The sequence below is a fragment of the Alligator mississippiensis genome, chromosome 4 (genome assembly GCF_030867095.1).
Source record: "Alligator mississippiensis isolate rAllMis1 chromosome 4, rAllMis1, whole genome shotgun sequence".
NCBI lineage: Eukaryota > Metazoa > Chordata > Crocodylia > Alligatoridae > Alligator > Alligator mississippiensis.
The window spans coordinates 235407217-235430643 of record NC_081827.1 but is presented as its reverse complement, the minus strand read 5'-3'; the positions used below and the strand labels follow the sequence as shown (position 1 = coordinate 235430643).

General features: G+C 43.4%; 1 protein-coding gene and 1 long non-coding RNA gene across 7 annotated transcripts in view; one reads left to right on the top strand and one right to left on the bottom strand.

The window, feature by feature from the left end:
- LOC102563004 (von Willebrand factor D and EGF domain-containing protein) overlaps positions 1-23427 on the bottom strand; it is a 323208-nt gene that overhangs the window by 192704 nt on the left and 107077 nt on the right. For all 6 annotated transcript variants that reach the window (XM_059727409.1, XM_059727412.1, XM_059727411.1 and 3 more), the window contains 3 exons: positions 22874-23106; positions 14327-14416; positions 9454-9589 (listed from right to left, as the gene is read on the bottom strand). In XM_059727409.1, the coding sequence (XP_059583392.1) occupies positions 9454-9589; positions 14327-14416; positions 22874-23106 (459 nt within the window). The remainder of the gene's footprint in view (positions 1-9453; positions 9590-14326; positions 14417-22873; positions 23107-23427) is intronic.
- Positions 576-22994, top strand: LOC132250411 (uncharacterized). The gene is made up of 4 exons (XR_009462130.1): positions 576-702; positions 12401-12457; positions 12797-12974; positions 22917-22994. It is a non-coding gene; the product is annotated as an uncharacterized LOC132250411 (long non-coding RNA).

Here is a 23427-nt window from a genome sequence, read left to right as displayed (position 1 = left end):
AAATGTATAAAAATATCTCAGTTGAATTGATCCAGGCCGGTGTCACTTAGGCAAACATTTAGGGTGGAACAATCAAGGATGATAGTTGTTTATTAGTTCAAGCTGCATAAATGAGATGATTAAAAGTGACAGAAAGTTGCCACTTCTGTGACAACTTCCTGCAAAGGCTAGTTAATTGGTAGCGCTTTATCTGCATCTCAGCACCATGTGTCAAGTCCATTAACACCTTGAAAATAATTCCACTTCTGGACACTGAACCCCACCACCTCCTTTAGTATATTAGGGAATGTTATAACATGCAGTGAGTATGGAATAGACCTCTGGCAAACAGTCTGCTTTACATTTAGTCCCTAGCAAACTCACCCCGCAGTCTTGTTAGCTCACTGCACATATATTAATCGGGCAGCTTTTCAATGGTATTTAGGTGCCTTAGAATACAGACACTTAGTTCCCATGTGATTTCAATATGACTTAAGTATCTAAGTTGCTTTAGATACTTTGAAAAATTCCAGCAGGTACCAATCTGCCTCTTTAGGCACTTACTACATACAGAAATCTTTCCTCATGAGCCTAAATAAGTTCACTTGTTAGACTGATGCAGACAGCAAGCCAAGAGGAATATGTAGACAATGTATAACTAAGCCGTGAGGAAATTCAAACCAGTCCATGTCTGGGAGCCAACACAGATGCTGAAACCATAAGGTACAGTTCAGCTTAAGATCACTGTATTATGATCTCATCTGGAATGTAATTTTTCCCCCCTTTGGTGCCAGGGCTGAGAATTGGTAGAAAAAGAAGATGGATTTGAACTTATATAAGAGCTTGTTTCTGAAATTCAGAGAGATTAAAAGGAGATGAGAAGAAAGGGTAAAGTGATAGACTGGGGTACAACAGAGAATTATCGATTCTTTTTTTGTTTTAGAAGTTCTATTTAATGTGTATGTCAATGGAACATTAGAGGGGAGAAGACAAAGACCTGTGGGGAAATTCTTACCTCATTAAAGTCAATGTTGCCTGTTGTCACTTATTTCAACAGGGTGTGGATTATATATCCACAGATAAGGGGGTTTTTTTTAAATATTTTACACCACTGTTGGGTCAACCACAAAACAATAATCACATATGCAAAAAAAATTTCAGAATCTAGCTCTGATTTAGCCATAAGTTTTTAAGAAGAGGAGCAATTTCTCAGAGGTGGAGAACTATAGTCCTGACACTCCTCTTGACTCAAGTTACTTTGCAATCCCACAGCATCCCAGGATAATATGTAGTCCTCCCCCTAACTCTTCCTCACCAGGTGGCTGGGCTGATGCTCTGTCAATGCTCCTCTGCTCTTGCTGAGCTGGGCCACCTTTGCCTCTGGGCAGTCACAGAGCTGAAGCAGCAAAACCTCTGTCCCCAACCTGCATCATGCCTGCACCTGTCAGCCCTAAAGGGAAATTAGGGGCCTGGGGAAGAGGGTAGGGATTCCTCACCCTGCTCCAGGCTCCCTCTGAGTCCAAGTCAGCCCAGCTGCAGGGAGCCCTGCACTGAGAATGATTTTCCCCACCCTAGCCAGGCTGGCTGCTCAGCCCCAGTCCCTATGGCTAAGAACAGACATTCAAAAAGCTGGAGCCTGAATTGATTCAATCTTTGCAGGTTAGTCTAACCTGTGTAGATTGAACCAATTTGCAAGTGAATAGACATGCATTTTTGACTCAAGAAATGCAGGCAACTTCCTGTGGTGGCTCAGCCCCAAAGGTGCAGGGCACTAGAGCTGGGGGGATGTGGCCAGGCCCAGGCAGCCCTGAGTATGATTGTGGAGGCATTTAAACACCCACCCTGGCCTGCAGGGGCAGGGAGGGGAGCAGCACCTGCTAGGCACTTTACACCCCTGCCCTCACAGCTCCGGCAACGGGGGGGTGGCCAGCCCCCACGGCAGGATAAAGTGAATGGAGACGGGGGTTTAATTCCCTCTTTCATCCCCTGTCCCAGTGGCATGGACCCCAGTTCAGGTCTGTGTGGCTGGAGCGCAGCAGCCTGTGTCAGGGTCCTTGCCCCTCACTGCTGCAGGGGTGGAGGTGCAGCCAGGCACTGGCTAGCATAGCTCCTGAGGTGAAGGGGCAGGGAGGGGGTTTATTTCCCCCTCCTTCTCCTCTAGCCCTGGGACCTCAGCCGGGTTCTTTCTGTCTGGGGCAGACTGGCTCCTGTCAGGTATTTCCCCTCACATTGCTGCTGGATTAGCAGGGGGCATGGCCAGCCCCAGCAGTAGCCTCAAGTGAACTGGCCAGGGAGGGGGTTTAATTCCCCCCTCCCTGTCCCACTGGCACCAACCCAAGCTGGGGTTTGCCTAGTGCTCTCCCATCGCTGCTGCAAAGGCAGAGGCAGGGGTAGGGATATGGCCAGATGCTGGCCGGCATGGCTCCCTGAGGCAAAGGGGGCAGGGAAGGGGTTTATTCCTCCCTCTGCCCCCTCTGTCCCTGGGGGACCACAGCCAGGGTCTGCTAGCCCCAACCGTCACCTCTGCCGATCACTCCCTGCATGAGCTAAGTGGAAGAATAAGCCCCTTCCCTGCCCCCTTTGCCAGATGCTGGAGGGAGGGGAGAAATAAACCCCTTCTGTGCTCCTTCACCTAAGGGAGCCATGCCGGCTGGCCTCTGGCCATGTTGCCACCACTGCCACTGGAGCAGCGAGGGGGAGGGATCCTGATGGGGCAGGAGACCCTGTGCTGGTGTCCTGGGTGTGCAAGCCTCTTCTCAGTATGGGGGCTGCGCTGTGGATGGGAGCGGGGCAGACAGAGCTGCCACAGTTTGCACAGCGAGGGCGAGCTCTGGCATCAGGGCTCAGATGGGTGGCCACAGCCCCCAAGCTCTCCCTATTTCCCCCTCCCTTCAGAGTCTGGCAAAGGGGGAAGGAAGGGGGGTTATTCCACTACTCGCCTTGTACTGGGAACGATTGGTGGAGTTGGCAGTCAGGGTAGCAGACCCTGGCTGCTGTCCACTGGGGATGGAGGGGGGAATAAACCCCTGCCCTGCCCACTTTGCCTCAGGGGGCCATGCCAGCCAGTGTTTGGCAACACTCCCACCCCTACTGCTGCAGCAGTGAGGATGGAGTGCCAGGCAGACCCCAGCTTACCCCGGCTGGGGTCCATGCCACTGGGACAGTGATGGAGCAGGGAATTAAACCCCTGTCTCTGTTTGCTTTATGCTGCTGCCACATGCCCGGCTGCTGAAGCAGCAAGTGGAGAAATGAGAAATGGCTGGGGGGGTGGGGATATACTTCTTCCCTGCCCCCTTCACCTTAGAGGGCCAGTGCCTGGCCATGCCCTCGCCCCTGCTCCAGCTAGAGAGCAGAGGGGCAGGGGCAGGGCCAGCCATGCTCCGCTGGAGCAGACAGCACAGCCTAGCCCAGGGTAGCAGAGCGTCTTCTGTTATAGGTTTAAACCCAGTCTGCTCACTTAAACTGGTTCATGTGCAACTTCTGTCCCTAGCACGTGAACCTGACTTGCAAGTCGATGAGGGGAAGGGTCCCCCCTGAACTGTTCATTTGCCCATGTGGGGAGAGCCCCATGCCTCAGGAGGTTTCCCCCATTCTATCCCGGGCTCTCCACAGCTGGCCAGACCTCAGCCTGGGGTGGCATGGGGGCAGACCCCCTGAGATAGGGGACTCCTTCAAATGGGCAGACACATGTCTCAGGAGGGTCGTCACTGGGATGGGGGACTCCTTCCCCTCTGTGGGAGGACAGCAGGAGGTTGGGGAGTGGGTGCTGGACAGGCAATCAGGATGACTCCCCTCTGTCCCCTTGGCTGGGCTGGGCAATGGCTAGCAGGCTGGTAGATGTGCTCGAGCACACCTCACCCTCTGGCCTGGGCCAGTACAGACGTGCCTGCCTTTCACTGAAGAGTGAATATGCGTTCCATTTGTTATCGGTCCAATCTAGAGAAGCCTACGAAGATTGGATTGATTCTGCCTCAGGCTTTTTGACTATCTGTACTTAGCCTGTGATTCTGTCCTCAGACACAACCCTCTTTGATTACGATGGGAACCCTCATCGATTCTGTTCACCTTAAGGGCAACAGAACTCTTTGAAAAAGCTTTGGCTTTTTAGGTGATGAAATGACAAACTAAAGCCTGTAGTTTTGGATAGAAGCAGAAGTCCCCCACTTCCACTTCAGAATACTGCAGCTTAAAATTACAAAATGCTTTCTAGGAAAATTCACCAGCATTCCAAAGGAAAGATTAATTTAGAAACAAATCAAGAGAAAATGCCAGTAAAAAGGGACTGTTTTAGTAAAAAAACAAAAACAAAGCAAACAACTCCCCCTTAACAAAAAAGTGCTTATTTCATTTGTGGAAATAGAATGTAATATAGAACTAGGTTATTGTCCTTAATATTTGTAAAAGGGGAAAACTTCTGAAACTTTATTGTTGTCAGACAATGCAGTTTCCTTAGTTTATACTCCAGTACCACAAAAATCAGATTATTTGGAATACAAGCCAATCCCTGCAATATTTTATGACTTTCTTCCACATCTAAGGCTAGGAACAGATGTTGTATTTGTCCCTCGGTAAGTTGTTTGTGTTTATCCCTAAACAATAATGTCCTGGAATTGACGTGTACACACAGTGCCTTCCCAATCAGGGTTTAGTGAGTGGCTGAATGGAGTGCCATGTTTCTGCCATTGATTTAGTGATGCAGTCCTAGGATAACTGTACAGAAAGGTGATTGGGAACAGTCAGCATGGATTCACCAAGGACAAGTCATGCTTGATCAACCTAATTGCCTTCTATGATGAGATGACTGGTTTTGTGGATGCAGGGAGAGCAGTGGATGTGATATACCTTGATTTTAGAAAGGCTTTTGATATAGTCTCCCACAGCATCCTCACAAGCCAGCTAAGGAAGTGTGGGTTGGATGAATGAACTGTAAGGTGGATAGAAAACTGGCTGGATCGTTGGGCTCAAAAGGTACTAATCAAGGGCTTTGTCTAGTTGACAGCCGGTGTTAAGTAGAGTGCCCCAGGCATCTGTTCTGGAGCCAGTTTTACCCAAACTATTCATCAGTGACCTGGAAGATGGGACAGAGTGCACCTTCAGCAAGTTTTCAGGTGACACCAAGCTGGGGGAGTAGTAGATATGCTGGAGGGTAGGGCTAGGATTCAGAGAAACCTAAACAAATTGGAGGATTGGGCCAAAATAAATCTCATGAAGTTCAATAAAGACAAGTGCAAACTCCTGCATTTAGGATGAAACAACCCCATGCACTGGTACAGTCTGGGGACCAACTGGCTAAGTAGCAGCCCTGCAGAAAAGGACCTGGGAGTTAAAGTGGACAATAAGTTGAATATAAGCCAACAGTGTGCCCTTGTAGCAAAGAAGGCTAATAATATTCTGGGCTGCATTAGTAGGGGTGTGTCTCGGCCGGGTAGAGCCGACCGAGGGAAATGCTAGTTAATTAAGCGAACGTCAGGTGAGCTGGTGGATGGAGAGGCGAGACAGCGTATTGGTTGCAAAAATAGTTTTTACTTACGCCGCTGGTGGCCATGACGCAGGCTGTAAAGGCTGCTTGCGTAATTGCAATGAGTTGCTTTAACTGGCAAGAAACCGAACCAGTGAGTCCACAGACGAACCGGGCATGCAGGGAAAGGTTACGTCGGGGATAAGCACTCGGCGACGGGGAGGAAAAATCGATAGTTGATCAGGCTACCGATTCACTCTGCCACGAGTCAGGAATTCTTTAAAGTCACTCTGCAGCGTGCTCAAAGTTCTCCACGAGATGGTTGTGGAGTCCTCCAACTTGGGCGGAAACTGCTCTAACCTTTTATACGGCTAGCAGGCCAATCGCTAGCCGCCAGGTAGGAATAATTTAGAATTAACCAATAGTGGGACACAAATTTTTGTATGAGTGGTGGGAACTTTTTTGCACCAGGGTTTTCTCTCTGAAGCTGAGAAGACCGCCGTGCAAAGAAAGCTCCATGTGGCGGGAAAATTCCACTGTGCCGAGGCACTAAAAATCATTGGGTTATGACAGGGTGTTGCCAGCAAATTGAGGGAAATGATTATTCCTCTCTATTCAGCACTGGTGGGGCCACATCTGGAGTATTATGTCCAGTTGGGCCCCCCAGCTACAGAAAGGATGTGGACTAATTGGAGAGAGTCCAGTGGAGGGCAATGAAAATGGTTCGGAAACTGGGGCATATGAGTTGTGAGGAGAGGCTGAGGGAACTGGGCTTCTTTAGTCTGGAGGAGAAAAGACTGAGGGAGGATTTAAAAACAGCCTTCAACAAACTGAAGGGTGGTTACAAAGAAACTGAAGCCAGACTTTTCTCAGTGGTATAGATAAAAGAATAAGGAGCAACAGTCTCAAGTTGCAGCAAGGGAAGTTTAGGTTAGATATTAGGAAAAACTTTCTCATGAGGAAGAGAGTAAAGCACTGGAACAGATTATCTAGACAGGTTGTGAAATCTCCATCCTTGGAGGTTTTTAACACCTGCATAGACAAAGCCTTGGCTGGGATGCTTTAGTTGGGGATGATACTACTTTGAGCAGAGGGTGAGATTAGATAATCTCCTGGGGTCCCTTTCAACCCTAATTTTTCTCTGATTTCTATGACATGGTTGTCTGTAAGCCTGCACTTTGTCCCAGGAAAGATGGTATCCTGGAATAAATGTGACACCTATTCGAAGCCCAAGTAGTGTCATATGTCTTGGGCCCTAATCCTGTACCAAGTTATGCAACTTTATATACTTAAAGGCAAGGTGACTAAAAGTGCTCAAGTCAGCTTTTAAAGTTCTGCTGTTTAAGAACAGCTACTCTGAGGTCAGCAATGAGATGCCCAGGGGGGTTAAAGTGTTCATTGCCACAGGCTTTTGTGTATTTTTAGACTTGCTGTCAGATTGGTGTCCCCTCATTCTTTCATGTAGAGATTTTCCTGTCTGTCCAATGCAAACAGAAGAGGGCCACTGTAAGCAGGTGATATCATATGTGATACTGGTAGAGAAATATGTGACTGAACCTTGGGTTTTCATAGATTCATAGATGTTAGGGTCAGAAGGGACCTCAATAGATCATTGAGTCCAACCCCCTGCACAGGCAGGAAAGAGTGTTGGGTCTAGATGATCCCAGCTAGATGCCTATCTAACCTCCTCTTGAAAACTCCCAGGGTAGGGGAGAGCACCACCTCCCTTGGGAGCCCGTTCCAGACCTTGGCCACTCGAACTGTGAAGAAGTTCTTCCTAATGTCCAATCTAAATCTGCTCTCTGCTAGCTTGTGGCCATTATTTCTTGTAACCCCCGGGGGCACCTTGGTGAATAAAACCTCACCAATTCCCTTCTGTGCCCCCGTGATGAACTTATAGGCAGCCACAAGGTCCCCTCTCAACCTTCTCTTGTGGAGGCTGAAGAGGTCCAGGAGCCCCAGTCTCTCCTTATGGGGCCTGGCCTGCAAGCCCCTAACCATACGAGTGGCCCTTCTCTGGACCCTCTCCAGGTTATCCCCATCCCTCTTGAAGTGCAGTGCCCAGAATTGCACGCAGTACTCCAACTGCGTTCTGACCAGCACCCGATAGAGGGGAAGTATCACCTCCTTGGATCTATTTGTCATGCATCTGCTGATGCACGATAAAGTGCCATTACCTTTTCTGATGGCTTCATCACACTGCTGACTCATGTTCATCTTGGAGTCCACTAGGACTCCAAGATCCCTTTCTGCTTCTGTGCCACCAAGCAAGTCATTTCCTAGGCAGTAGGTATGCTGGACATTTTTCCTCCCTAGGTGCAGCACTTTGCACTTCTCCTTGTTGAATTGCATTCTGTTGTTTTCTGCCCATTTGTCCAACCTGTCCAGGTCTGCTTGTAGCTGTTGCCTGCCCTCCGGCATGTCCACTTCTCCCCACAGTTTTGTGTCATCCGCAATCTTGGACAGAGTTATAATCTGTGTTGTTTCTCCAGCGATAATGTGCTCCTGGACATTCCTTTGTTGACCTCAGAGTAGCTGCTCTTAAAACAGTGGAACCTTAAAAGCTGACTTGAACATGAAATTGCAGAACAAACCTTCACCAGCTGGATTGTGTTAAATGTGGTCTAAATGATGAAAGCCAATTTGCTTTATAGCAGGAGACAGTGGGCAGTCCAGAGATACCGGCACTCTTCATTTGCCCCTTGTAGACACTCTTGGGGCTTGAGAGGCCTGGTCCTATGTGCCTTGGGAACTCCCCTGTAGGGTCAAGCCTTGGAAGCACCTGCTCAGCTTTCCTCACTTCCAGAGATGTACTCCTGGCAATCTCAGGACACATCTCTGGAAACAGGAAACATATTACCCATTGTCCCACAAGATTAACAGGTGGGACCATGGATGATGTCTGTTTTGCCCAGTGAAGTTGATCAACTGTTCCAGGACACATTGGGCGACATCTATTGAGTGACATCTATTTCTAGCTTTAGTCTATAAGGTACATCTCTACCTTGCCTTCTGTCTGATATCAAACCAAGGGCCATGTTACACAGTAATCCTGGGGAGCTCCTGGAGCTCTTAACCCCTGGATTGTCTGCACATGAACACCTTAAAGTGGTTTTACACACTCATGATGCGGCTCAATGTTATACCACTTCAGGGCAGGATTATCTCTTATCTGCACTACCCAGCTTCTCTTCCATTAAGGTGTGATCACTCCTCACAGATGTGCCACCCAAGTTGAAGTCCTCCAGTATCCCAGGATCTCTCTCACCCCTGCCTGACTCAACAGCCCTCTAGTGGGAGTTCACAGTTTAGCCTCAAGTCACAGGGGTACAGTCAGACAAGGTTTCTAGACTAAGGCTGTGACTAGCACTAACGCTGATCAGCCTTTGTGCAACTCATAGTACAGAGCATAACAAGGCCCTAACATACCTAACTAACTCTTCAGACTAACAGGGCTAAGTTACTTAGGACTACTTGTGTGTAAATTATTCACATGCTTATCTTTAAAAGAAAAAAAGAGGTTTTAGAGTATGGGCTTCTTTCTTGGGGCTGTGGCAGTACATTACAGAAAAAACAAGCGATATAAATTTAGCAGGTTATTCTCTTTTGTGTCATAGACTCATCCTGAGAATTCATTCCTAACTCTAATGATGTGGTTCTTATTGACAATTAATAGAATTCATGAAATTGTTATGAATGCCTTTTGGCTAAGAACTATCTGTGATGCAGGAGCTTGTAGTACTATTTTATTCTCCCAGAATTTAAAATAAATGTTTTTCTTTATATTTATTTCTCTAATGAATTGCAGTAAATTACTATTTAGGTTTGTTATTTAAATTATTTAATGCACTGACAAATTGAGTGCTTTCATCTACTCTCTTTTACACAAAGCGTGTTTTTTAGTTTTCACCTCCTTAGTAGCATTTAAATGTATTATTTTTCCTTTAAATTAATTTTAACATGTAAGTTGCAAAAAATAATCACACTGATTTGAATGTAATATGTAAAACACTTACCAGAATCTTCAGTACTCAGTTGTAAAGTAATTTTACAGATGCCACCTTGATCTTGGCAAGTAATGGGTATGGTGCTTAGGATGGTCAAAACATGCTCTTTGCCATCTTCTGCAATTTGTAATGATTGTGGTACAAACTGGAAAAAAATAGATTACCAATCTTAGATAATTATGCCATAAATTAAGGCAAAATTTGTATTTTTAATATTTAAAAAGTGAGGTTTCTTTTCAAACACTTACACATTATTATAATTGCTTATAAGATAACCATCATCCTAAAATTCCAAAGGTAATTTTTTTTCTTAATCTTTTTTCAAACACCTTCAGTAATTAAGAATATGTTTGCAGTTGTCATCAATAGCCTGTAATTGTTTCTTATTTTCTACTCTGAAAAGTCTTTTACAAATCCTGAAAATGATATGATAGCATATTTGATTTTTTTAAGTATCACTCTTTAAAAAGATCTCTCTTAGTACACTGAAATTAGAGATATTGTCAGTTATCATGGGCTAAAGTGTATTATTGTGATACTCCTGAGTATAGAGTAGTATGCTAGAGCCAGGAGCAGCTTAGATTACTGAACTGTTTTCTTCTTGTCCTTTCTCCTTCCAGCAGGGAGCAATAGTTTGCTGGCGATTCATATATGAAGTAGCATAGCTCCATGGGCTTATGCACTGGAAAGCAAAGTGAAAGGTCTTGGCTTTTTCCATTCCCTCCCTGTACATTTGAGCTTGTGAACCAGAGTAGTAGAAAGAACATGGTGTTAGGGCTGATCAGAGCCTGGACCCCTGGGAAACTCTGAAAGTTCCAAAAAAAAAAAATCTCTCATTTTGCATAAGAAAAATAAATCTTGAAACTTTGTATTTTCTTAAGGAATGGATCTCCAGATCTTCCAGATTCATAGTTTCATAGTTGTTGGGGTCTAGAAAGGACCTTACAGATCATTGGGTCCAGCCCCCCTGCACTTGGGCAGGAAAGACTGCTGGGATCATATGATCCCAGCAAGAGAGGAATGAGGGAGGGAATAATGATTTATCAGAATGCAAGTAGCTAAGGTCAAAGCCAAGCATTAATCCATTTTCTGGGATTTCAAGCCAGGGGTCAAACTAGAACCAAGGTCAGGGCAAGCAGTTGATCAAGGCCAGGAGATCCAAGACAGGAAAAATAAAGTCAGGATTAAGCAGGAGGGTCTAAGCCAACAGCGTTGTTGCTAAGAAGTCCTGCAGAAAGGCAGTTCATGACAATTTACTCCACCTCAGTCCTGTGTGTCCCTATTTCCCAATTCTTGAAAGGGGCAGCCTGTGATGCTCTGTAAGTTTAGGCTTGACCTGGGGCTCCCAGGTCTTCCAGACACTCAGTTGTGGTTGGAGGAGTCTACACACCTTGAGAGACCTTGGCTCCATCCAAGGCTTCCAAGGCTGCAAGGTTCCCAGTTTGCAGCAGTCCGTCAGGCAGGCTGACAGGAAACCAGACAGAACATTGTAATTTAACCAAGTTTGCCTTTTCCAATAGAAATATACTTCACTGGAAAATTAGTGACCAGCACTCTTAGTTTGGCTCATTCAAACCTAAACTCTGGGTAGCTCACATGAATGGATAGGGTCGCTTCCCTTTATACCATGCATGTATATGTAAAGCTAAAAAGCAAAAAAGCTTTCCATATTGCATATTCAATTTATACAGGATAATATTTTTCATTATTATTAGGGGCACGACTACATGGTAAACTGATAGTGCCAGGCACGAGTGCTCCAGGTTCTCTGTACTGCTGCACATGAGCTGCCTCCAAAATCAGAAATAGCAGTGTCTCTAGGTTTCTTATCAATCCAACTGAATGCCAATGCCAGTTAGCCTGCCCCCCAGGCCACTTTGCTTGCACGCACACGACCTTTCATTTAGGAGGTATTCTATGTGGAGCAGTGCGTAATGCATAAGGGTATCACTGTCTAGGACAGGACATTTACAGGTATAGATAGAGAATCTTGATGTGCTTTATAATAAACTTTTTGTTCCGTTAGATCAACACCTGCAAGATTCAGTAGAGACTGTCATATTTACCAAGGGTTAGATCTTGGAGCATAATGGCAGTCTCTCTTTAAAAGGGTCTTATTTTGCACTTGATAATGTAATAGCACTGTCTTGGTACAAAGACTGTTCTTCATGATTAATATAGAAAAATCCTAGAAAATAGTTTAAAAATGACAGCAATGTTATTCACTTAACCAAAGCAACCAAGAATTTATAAGGGCCACAAATGAAAGCAGAGTAGAGGATTCCCATTTATTCTAAAGTGCTAATAAACCAGGCAGAGAAGGCATAACATCCCAAACTAGAATTTGAATAGGCAACCAGGGCTAGTAATTCCAGTCAACATTCAGGATAACCTTGAGTTTGTGGTTCATCCAATTATATCACCTCTTGCAATGTGATTCTCATTGTAGCTGCCTGTAGTCTCCCGTACCATTCACCCATGCGTCATGTCTGTAGCGGCTTTTCTGGTTTTGCCATTGCTTAAGGAAGAGACAGGCTTGTTACTGGGTTAGATCTTGGAAGGTTCCCCAGGGGGGTCTCACCTGCCACGTCTTGTTGGAATAAATTATTTTAATTAGGAGGAAGATAGTTTGTCCCGCATTTCCTGGTACTTTCTTTCAATCTTCCTGACTGTTCTTTCTACTTGTGTCTCTGCCACCCCTACACCCACCTAATGCCAACCAAAGATGTTGTTTCCGGATTGCTAGTGCTGGTACAGTATAGACTCTGGTGTTCCAGTCTTCTGAATTTATGACGGTCAGATTGGGATATTATCATGTCCAAGTTTTCCCCAACCGTACTTGGTCCTACCTAAGCGTCTTTCCCACCCTGGGTTACCTTGTTCCCCAGTGTCTCTGTCTTTCTCTAGGCTCTATACTTGCTGTGGCTCAGACGTCCATCTCTTTTTGTCCCTTCAGGTCCTGCCTGGATCCAATCTGGACTGGAGATGTCCGGAGTCCACAGTGCTTCTTCAGGTAAGTCACTGAGCCTTGTATGGCTCTGCTTATCTTGGAAAGCCCCTTCCTGGGGCAGACACCATGTCCCTTCAGTGGAACTCTGTTCTATTGTGGGTCATTCTGGGCCTATCAGGGAACTCACTCCCGGTCCCCTAAGCTGCTCTTCTGCTGGGCCTTTTATCCCGGTCTCAGGGGGCTGGCCATGAATTCAGCCCCAGCACGCTGCCATAAAGCATGCCCATGCTGATGTGGAAGCCGGCCCTGGCTCCTTCCAACTCCGCTATTCCTTTTACTCTTTTTCTTTTAGCGCAGCATTTTTTCCTCCTGCTTTTCACTTTCACTGCACTTCTGTTCCAGTGCAGCATCCCGTCGGCTCCACTCCTCACCCAGTCAGAGTAAGTCTTTCCTTGTGGCTCTGTGCCTGCCACACAGCAATTTCCATCTGACCTTCAGATACAGAATACAGATCTACCCTGCTGCCAAGGCAAATGCTATCTACTATGCAATAAACTATGAAGCCACCAGATAATTGGAGGTAGGAGGCATGCTTTTTCCAATTGTCATAAAGTAAGTAGGGACCACAACATCTCACACAATGCTGACTGGTCTACACAAGACTCTGGTTGGAACCTAACAATACACACTGAGACAAAATTATTGCTCAAAAAGACCAATAGAATTTGTTTCTTAATATTGAAAACAGCATCCAAATGCATTGATATATCAATGGCATCTACCTTACAGGAACATTATCTCTGTGGGTTATACTTAAAAGATACTGATTTTTCAGTCTCTTCCTGTGACCATAGGGTGTGTATAAATGAAACAGGGGCCCTACATTGAAGCAGTGGGTTTTAAAACCCACCACTTCAATTTAGAAATAATTAAACCCCCTGTCATGCCCCCACCCCACTGACTTACCTGCCTCTCTGGCGGGGAGGGGAGTGTGAGCTGCTGGTGGGTGGAGAGTCCCTGAGCTAAAGTGGGGGTGGAGGAGATGGTGCTTCCCTCCATAGCAGTGGCAGCACCGCCCCCCCCCCCCCGGTGGCACCCACCCGCAGGCACCCGGCTTGGGTGGTCTCAGGGGGCATCGCAGCTGCAGAAGGAAGCATCAGGTCTCCACACAGCTCAGGCAGGCAGGCAGGATCTGGGGGGGGATCAGGCTTGCTGCTTTTCTTGGGCAGATTTCGCTTTCCCGGGCTGCTGCCAGGCTGCCTGCAGGGCTTTCTGCAGAGCCATGGAGCTGCATGGAGCCCAGTCCTTCGTTTCATGGCTGTAGGGGCAGCAAACTAAAACTCCTTGAAGGAGTTCTAGTTTGCTGCGCCCCAAGTCATTTAAGGTGCATTACACCATCAAATTTCCTACAGTGGCTGGAATTAATGCGCAATAACGCCGCTGAGGCATGCAAACACCGACACCATTAAAGCGGAGCAAAAGCATTTAGCCCACTTTAAAGTGTTGTGCACATATGCACCTCATTTCCTCTACACATGGCCCTAGGCAGATATTTTCTTGATATTAATTTCTCTGTCCTTATCCTTATAGTCTGAATGCAAAGGCATACTGACTCCATGGAAATGAGGCACTCCTAGCATTATACATAGCTTTGAGGAAATGCTATAGAATACATGAAGCCCTCTTTCATACTATGTGTTTTAACAGTGTTAGCATCTATACACTGCACTGATGGGTGCATTAGAAAGGTTTCCAAACAAATAAAATGGTATATCATTTACTAAGACACTGTCTTACTAGAAACATAGTAGCAGTATTGTTTATGACTATTAAGGCTTATTTTATTGTGCATTATCTTTCAAAGCATGTTTGTAATAAATGCATATTCTTCAGTATAGAGAAAATCAGTAAATCAGGGCACATCACTAATACCTTAATCCCAATATAAAATCCAATGCTCTCTTCAGACAATGACTGCTGATCAGGTGGGTCCTTCATAAAAGCAGTAACAGTGCAAAAGACCTGTAATAAATAAATATATAAATATTGTTTCTCTCTCTCAGTTTGTCTTGAAGTAAAGCATGAGGAAGATTATATAATCACATCATCTTTTCTAGTTATCCGGGTTATTGTGTTTTTGCCTTTAGAAAAGTAATAGATTTTTAGGGTCTGTTGTTTGCAAGTTTGTTTATAAATCATGAGGATTTAAATAATCTTTTGTGCATTTATTTGAAAAGGAAGGAGACACTGGTATTAGCTCTTAATAATTCTTAACACTTACATGGCACTTCCTTTGTAGATACTGAAGCAACTATTAAAGGGGTGTATTATTCTTGCAATTTTGTTGAGGGAAAGACTGAATAAAGAAGTACTGGTAAAGAACATGTCCAAGGTCACACAGTAGGTTATATAGGTTCAATTCTGTAGATTCTCAGGTTAGTGTCCTTCCCACTGGGCCATATAACCTCTTTTTAGTCCTTATTTTTCAGCCTTTCTTTTGTTAGGACAATCATCCTCCCCCAGAAATAGTGTCAGACTCATAATAGAAGTTGTCTGCACCATTTTTCTTGGCACGTTATAAAAGTGCTGTCTAAATAATATTAGATGTGTCTACATGGTTGTATTTTGGGGAAAACACATAAAATGCCAAGCCAATTATGTTTTATTCCTAAAACAGCTGTGCAGCTTTTATCTCATGGAAGCCACACACTATCTGCCATCTTCATATTTCCTTGAAAATAAACTCTATTGTTTCAGAATATTGAAGCTGAAAACACCATTTCTTGAAACACAAGATTATACCACACAAACCCTCCTTAAAGCAAACTATTACAAATTGCCAGACTGTACCTATTAATTTCTCTCCTGCTCATAATTAGAATAACTGATAGTGACTTACTGAATCAGTTTCAGATAGCCAGAAGTCACATTTATGGTGGCTGGTATTCGAAGGCTAAAATAACCTGTGAAGGGGAACTGCTTTATTTTATACAGGGAGTAAACATCTTGGGGTAGCTTTCCAGAACTTGGTATATTGGCTATCCATGCCACAATGGCAGCCACTGGTGTCTAGTCATATTTGAAAGTCCAGTTCTTGGTTAAGAAACTTTTTCAGAACAAATAACAATACTTTCAATGCCTCATAGCCTTGTGAAGCTAACCATTTTTAGGTTTGTATAAGACCTCCTCCTCTCCCTAACTCTGTACATGTCTCCTCTCTTACAAGTATACTGCAATTTTCCTTTAAACTTTGTAGCTATCCTGTAACTTCTGCTACTGAAGTTCTTTGTGCCCACCCAGAAAGTGAGAAATGCCTTGGGTGAGGTATGTACCACCCCTAGATCCTAGAAGTTGAAGCAGTGTTTTGCCTCTTTTTTTTTCCTGTAAGTGCAAGTTTCTCAGGAACACTCTTCTTAGAACGGTTCCTTTGTGCTCTCCAACGTGTTGTCTTTATTTGATATATTCTTGGTGTCAGGCCAGCTATAATATCTGCTCTCAGGTTGCTAAGGGTAACCTATATAATAACTTATTTTGAGCAGATAGAATCCTTTTGAAATTACCTTGAGTTTGGCTTCTCCTAACAGGAATAAGCATTCCTTTGGTGCTATCGAATCATAGGTTTTCAACTCTTGTGTATTTCAATAATTTTCTTCTAAAAGTATTTCTCCCTATTTAATTCTTATTAGTGTTAAGTATTTATTATTCATCACGATGGCATTGTTCTTTAAATACTCACATTCAGTCCATGCAATGTTAAAAAAGATCATTTTCTGGGATGGTAGGCAGTGACTGCTGATGTTTTACTTTTTGTCACAGCTGCTACAGTGGGAAAAGTCTTCACAGAATCAAGATTTGACCAACTGTTGGCAGCAGAATAAGAGATAATGTCATTTCCCTTAGTGAAAAACATTACTCAACTACCAATGTCAGTGAATGAATCTAATACATCTGCATTGCAGATGCTCTGTTTACACTGACCCTGGTAATGCTTGCTGGGGGGTTTGTACTTTTTGGTTCAACAGCTTTAGTCAAGAATATTAAAATGGTGGCTTCCATCTGAAAATACCAGTGTATTTGAGAAGAGGATGGTGTGTGTATATATATATAGTTTATATTCTGAAGGTGGAACATAACACCAAGAAGTTTTGTGTTCATCTGTAACTATAGTTGAAATACCTCTAAAATATCATCTCATCATTCCCATGTATTTTTTTGGCAAATCAAGAATAATCACCCAAGTAGAGTAGGCATCTTGGGTGGGTTGAATAAGATCTGTAGGTCATGTGAAGAGCAGTATATTTGTAAATTGGAAATATATGGACACATCTTGTGTTATACCATTACATTTTATCCCTATCTTTTTTAAAGTTCATCTTTCCTTTTAGTTTCTACTTTACCTTGTTAGGTGTACGTTCATTTCGCAATCATCAGATATGTTTATTGGCCACTGAGCTACAGGCTGACAGTTTGTCAGATAATTATTATGATAGTACCTCTCAGGAGTTTTTTGCCTTCAGCTAAATACTAGCTCTTCTCCAGTTCTGCAATCAACTTTCTTTTTTTTTTTTTCATATCCATGTATCATTTAAAGCAAAAAGATAACAACACTAATGGCACTCTGCTGACAGCATTGACAGGTTGGGCGGTATTATTCACAAACTCTTCAAATCATTTTAAAATGCAATTATATATTATCCTCTATTTTAAAGAAGCAGCAATCTGTTAAGGAAATTTCAGACACAGTAATTCAATTGTTTCTGGTTGTGATTTGCTTCCTCTCTTTTATGTGCCTGAAATGATTTCTAGAGGGCAAAAAAAGGTAAAAATACCTACAAAATAAAAAGGGCTAGAAACAAAAAATTTCTTTTTTTTTTTTAACTTTAATGCTGACATCTCATTTCTTCAGATTCCCACTGATTTCTTCAGATTCACTCCCATTTCACTTTGAAGTCAGTAGAACAGTACATTTATGAAAAGCCAATATTCACCCAATAACATTAGGAAACACTAATTCCACCTTTGGCTTTTTGAATGTCTGTACCTAGCCACAATCTAAGTTATGTGGTTTTCTGTAAGCAGCATGATTTAGATGCAGAAACACACACATTTGCCCCACATTTGTAAATCTTAGACTGGGTCCCACCATTTTTAACCCAGCCTTGTGTGCTGTACTTCTGTTATGGGTATAGACCAGTTTTGTGTGTTGAAATTCTGTTCTGTTACAGGTATAGACCAATTTCTGATCTTTTTTATACTGGTAAAAGAGTAATGTCTGTACCTGGCCTGAATGATCAGATCTGGGAATTGGTTGAGGGATTATTAACTTCTAAACAGGATTTGTCATGCACATTGACAGCCTTCCCTCAGCATCTTTCATCAGCATCTTCATAATGTCTTATTTTATTGTTAGGGCTGGAGGGGGAGGAAGGTTTTTGTTTGTTTGTTTGTTTGTTTGTTTGTTTTTTAAACTCTTTATTTCTGTAAAATGTGAGCATCCCAAAGTATCACAAGTAAATTTTGACTTCAGGTTACATAATTCATTTTGAACTGGAAAAATTATGCTTTGTTAATTTTTTTCACTCATCATTACTATAGAAAGTAACACAGTGGCAATCTTTGGCACTTGTGTGTTTTTCATAGAAGCCAGTTGACAGGATTGTGGCTGCTCATAAAATACGGTCTTACCCAATTTCTTCTTAAAACTGGGCCCTTTTACATAATAGCATATGCCTCATTGCCAAACCGTCATCAGGACTATCAGACTATTGAATTGGTGCCATTGTGTAGACTGGAATACAGTATTTTTTGGGGACAGAGAGAATGTACAAGTGGAAACATGAGCCTATGGCTAGATATATCTGATGAAGTAGATTGTTGCCTACAAAAGCTCATGCCTCTCTGAACTTGTTAGTCTCTGCCCTAGGTTCTGCTTGATTTCATACTAACATGCTAAACACCTCTGTACTCTAGATAAGGAAATAGTTAAACATGGAAAAACTTCTTTCCTCATCCATTTTGAGTGGGAATTAAACAGTTCTCTTTTGACTGTTAAAGCAGAATAGAAATGAGTTTACTTGCTTTTCACTAGGTTCTCTTTTTGTGGTGTAAGGCATCAGCAAGATGGACACATCTAGCACCGACCTCAAAAAGGCCAGTTCTTCTTAAAGATTTTATTTTACAGTGTGTATCATAGTTTATGTATGGTGACAATTGCTTCTCACCATGTGAACTTTCAGACTGCTGTGCTGAGCAAAATCTGCTCAGTTTTCTTCTAAATACCTTCTTTTCTTAACATAACTCATTACTCACACTGTGCTTACTGTAATGTGTAGATGGCTATGCCTGTAGGAATGGAATGACCTCTGTCAATGTCACATAAATACGGCTTAGGAATGCTAGGTTTTGAATCAGATGGAATGGGCTTCTCTCAGTGTTTATGTAGAAATAGAAGCATATTGTGGATGTATTTAAGTTTGCAATAGTTTTATTATACTATGCTTCCAAAAACATTTTCTGAAACAAGAGCCTAAAGTTGGAGGAATGCATATGAGTACTATGAAGAAATATCTTTGGCTGTTTAGACAAAAGAGAAGTCGATAGAAGTTCAACAACATTGGCTCACTAAATCTCAATTACTCCGTAAGGTCCTATTAAAGCTATTATATGGTTCCAATATATATTAAAACTTATTGATGGATATTCTATTATGTGCCTTATCATAGTACCTGGAGACTTTGTGATGAATGAAAAATAGTGTAGATATCAATCACCTAAAAGATGATTTAATTTCTTTTCCTCTTGGCTATATTATATAAAAGAGTGAAAGGAGAAGATGCTCATTTCAGACTAATATTAAAAATAATACAATTCCAAATTCCTCTGTGGAAGCATTAAGGCCAAATTTAGACCATGTACTAGTGGATAAAAAGTAGAGTAAGCACAGGTGACTGTAGAATTGTTGCTGCTATTCTAGGACTAAATTTTTCCCATTAGTGGCACATTCTGTTCTATTTTGTTCCTATACACATATTTTTGAGAGAAAAAAATAAGTTCTTAGGTTTCCCCTCTATGATAACAAAAGGATTTAGCAAAAACAGTCAGCAAAGGCACTTAACCTATTAGCTTTTGTCTTGAGCCCCTATCATTTGTGTTCAGCTTGGTTTAAAGCTAAGCTGGCCAACTGAAATCCCTCCAGCCATTGCTCCTTCAGCCCAATGGCAACATGTAGAGGGTACATGAGGGTGCATGTGCACCCCCTGAGAGCACTGGTGCACCCCCTGACAGGCCGTGCTCCCCACTTAAGCGATGGGCAGGAGGGGGCTGGTAGGAGTGCTGGTGGCTACTTCCAGAAGCCGGTGAGTGAGATTGGCCATGGGGTGACCCCCCCCCCCCCAGTTGGTGAGATTGGCTGCAGGGGGACCCCCCCCCCGGTTGCTGACTGGTCACTGGGGGGGTATGTGCCCCCCACCCCGTGTAAGGCGGCACCAGTCACCCATGCTTCAGCTGCCTGTACCTACAGGGGCTAGGTACACAAATTTACTTTCTACTGGGAGAATTGCTGTTCTTTTGGTAGAAACCAAAAGTGTACAGGCACTCAGGGTTTTTCTCCCAGGGAAAAAATGGCTTCTTCAGGGGAAAAATATCCGTGGAACAACCAGAGTTAAGTCACTCCTGGCAGAGTTTTTTGCAGGAAGACTGGGATCACCATAGTCCTGTCCCCCACCTGTGAGAAGGAATGGGAGGGAGCATCTCTTACCCCTCCTGTAGACTGGGAAGGGAAGCTTCTCTTCCCTGCTTCTTGCACCACAGTTCTTGTTATGAGCAGCTTTGCTGAAGTGCTTCCTCTACTTGGCTTCCAGACACTGGAGGGTAAGCAGCAGGGAGCAGCTTATCCCCCTGCCTGCTTCTTACACTAGAGTTGTCAGCATGAGAAGCAAGCAGGGGCACCAGGAGCTGACCACAGGGGGTGGCAGTGTCCCTTACCAGCTTTCCTTTGCCCCCCAGCTGAGTTGGGGGGGGGGCAGGAAGCTCGTCGGGGCAAACAGGTTGGGGAACGCCTCTCCAAGCCTTGCTTTATCCCCTTGGCTCCCCGCACCAGGAACAGAGCAAAGGGAGCAAGTCTGTGAGCCCTGGGGCTGCCCTGCTGCTTCCTCCACTTTGCTCCAAAAGACGGGGAGCAGAGTGGAAGAGCAGCTGTTCCAGACTAGGGAGTTTTGCCCCGCCACTCCTTTTCCCACCTGGTGAGACAGGAAGTAGCAAGGTACAGCCCACAGCCCCTTCCCTAAGCCAGGGAAGTTCCTGGCTTGAAGAAGGCATGGCTCAAGGCTCCCTTCCCCTCTCACACCAGTCAGGGAGGGGAGAGGAGGGGAGTACCAGCTATTGATCCCTGCCTCGTCCCGTGGCCAGACACTGCCCTGCTTTGGGTAGGGGCTGGGGGCTGTGCCCCATGCTCCCTCTACTCCAGTCCCAGGGATAGGGAGCAGAGTGAAGGAGGCAGATCCTCCACACTGTTCCCCAGAGCCCAGTTGGGGGCAGGTGTGGAGAATCTTTCCCCCTTGCTCCACAGCCCACTCCGGAGTAGAAGTAGTGGAGCAGGCATTGCTCTGCTCACCTTGCCCACACTGGAACCAGCCTGATTTTAGGAAGGCACAGAGAGAAGGGGGAGGGAGCAGCTACAAAGTGAATGTCTGTACAGCTCCCTCTCCTAGAAAGATTTCTACTGGGGGAAATTTCTGAGAAATTTTCCCTAATTGAAAAACATCTGTACTCAGTCAGGGTTGAATCTGGTCCTTTGGATTTGATTCTCTTCTCATTTACACCAGTTTACATTGGCATAACTAATGACATGCATAAAGTTTCTCCTAATTTATAGCATTCGTAGTTAAAGGAGAATCTTTTTTTTCACAGTTTTTATTAGGAACCCAAGGTGGAGCAGCATAAAACACTTTTTCAGATCTTTATTTTTGTAAAACATTTTAGACCGAACTCCATGTTATAGCTGAAGCTTTCTTGCATGGCTCTCACCACTGACAATTTGGGGATAATTATAATTATTCAAATAGACCATGAAGAGCTTCTAAAAAAATTCTAGTAGTGAACTGAACATTTCATTCTCATTAAGATTGCTAAATTAAACACGTGGATTTTAGAAGAGGACAATGAAGGGCTAATTTCCATATCATAAAAATGGAAGTCTATAAAGACTTGAGGATGTTACTAGTTAAGAAAACTACCTGTTTCTGAATCCCTCCAGGATTGCTTACATCTAGATTTGAACTGATTGGAAGTGAAATTATGTTGATGACAATAGATAGCTCGATGTAACAAAACTCACCACAAAAACTGGCAGAATTAATTTGTCTGCCTCATATCAGCTCAAAAGAATCAGTCAGACTACAAATGCAGGTGGCATCATTATGAGAAGAAACTAGCAAAACTGTCCAGATTTAGCTGTGCTATAAATGTCTAACCTTTGTAAGAACTGGAATAAACTTCACATTTTTAAATGTCTCAAATGAAAAAAAGATTCAAAACACCCAGGCTATTTCCAGCATGCCTTAATATAGGACTGTTAAATCTGTTTATTCTTCCAGTATCTATAATATGACTAATGGTTTTCTTTTTATAATTTAAGTCAGGTTTCCGGACTGTGGAAAGCCATGAATTCATATATGACTCAAACTTTTCACACTTTTGGATTGTCTTCTGTATTTTTGCTGCTACTGTTAAAACTAGACCTGTACTCCTGTATTACCCGACAGATGCATGCAGTGCTTAAAGATGGTTTTGTAGGGAATGCTGTCTGTCAGCTTACAATAGAACCAAAGATTCACAATCAGAGTGGCAGACAGCTATATTAAAAAAAACCCTTGAAAATAAATCTTCTTCCATTTTAAAATGTACTATCTTTCTTTTCTCTGGAAGATTTTTTTTTTTTTTTGTATCTGGTCTGTGAGTATGAAATTACCCTGTATACTACCTATTCAGTCTATGTAGTTACACTGATGAGAGACAGGAAAAATACAGAGAGCATTTCTTCAAACTCATAGGTGTATGTACACATGCATGCACACATACACAGATGCACTGCATATATATCTTACTTACGCCAATTAAATGCCATTTAAACTGAAGCGCATCTATCAAATATTCAAGGTGTATTTGCTTAGTACATAAACAGTTAAGTGTGTTTGTTCTAGAGCCAGAGAAAGTGAGGTGCATTATATCATTAATGAAAGTATTAAGAAAAATTGTGAAATGAAGGGCTTACTTTACATAAAGGTTATGGGTTCTGCCTTTACAAATGGTATTTAATAATCCTGGTTTGAAATATACTTCTATCTGGACAAGTTCTTTTACAATAGATGTAAATATAGGTAGTGGAGAATAGAATTAATAAAAGTGAAAGGAATATTCTAAACAGGGATTTGGTTCCTCTTGAGTATTTGACCTTGTTTGCTGAGTTCAGGACAGCATTACCGTTACTCCCAATCTGAAATTAACTCCATCCATCTCTACATAGGAGAATGTCTGCAGAGTTGTGTCACGATGGATCTGTTCTTTCATGCTGGATGCGGAATGGCGTGACCAGACCACCACATAGTGCAAAGGCTGAGTTGAGGAAGAATGGCTGTAAGCACATTTGAGATGGACATTGCCTCTCACAAGCTCAGCAGTAATCACTGGTTGCAAAATCAGGGTTGGGAATTTTCCTGGAAAAAGAAGTGATATGCTGCAGACATTGATAGTAGCATATTTCTTCCTTAATCATGTAAATATGAACATTGTGAAATGTTGCAGAAATGTTGCAGAAACGTTGCATTGCATATGTCTGTAAGGGCCGTGTTACATGGTAAGTTTTAGCAGCTTCTGGAGCTCTTAACCCCTGGATTTGATGCACATTAGCACCTTTAGGTGGCTTAAAGCACTCATGGTTTGGTTTAAAACTACTCCACTCCAGGGCAGAATTATCTCTAATCCACCTAATTTTGCTGCTGTTCTACTATGGTGTGGCCACTCCCTACAGCAGTTTC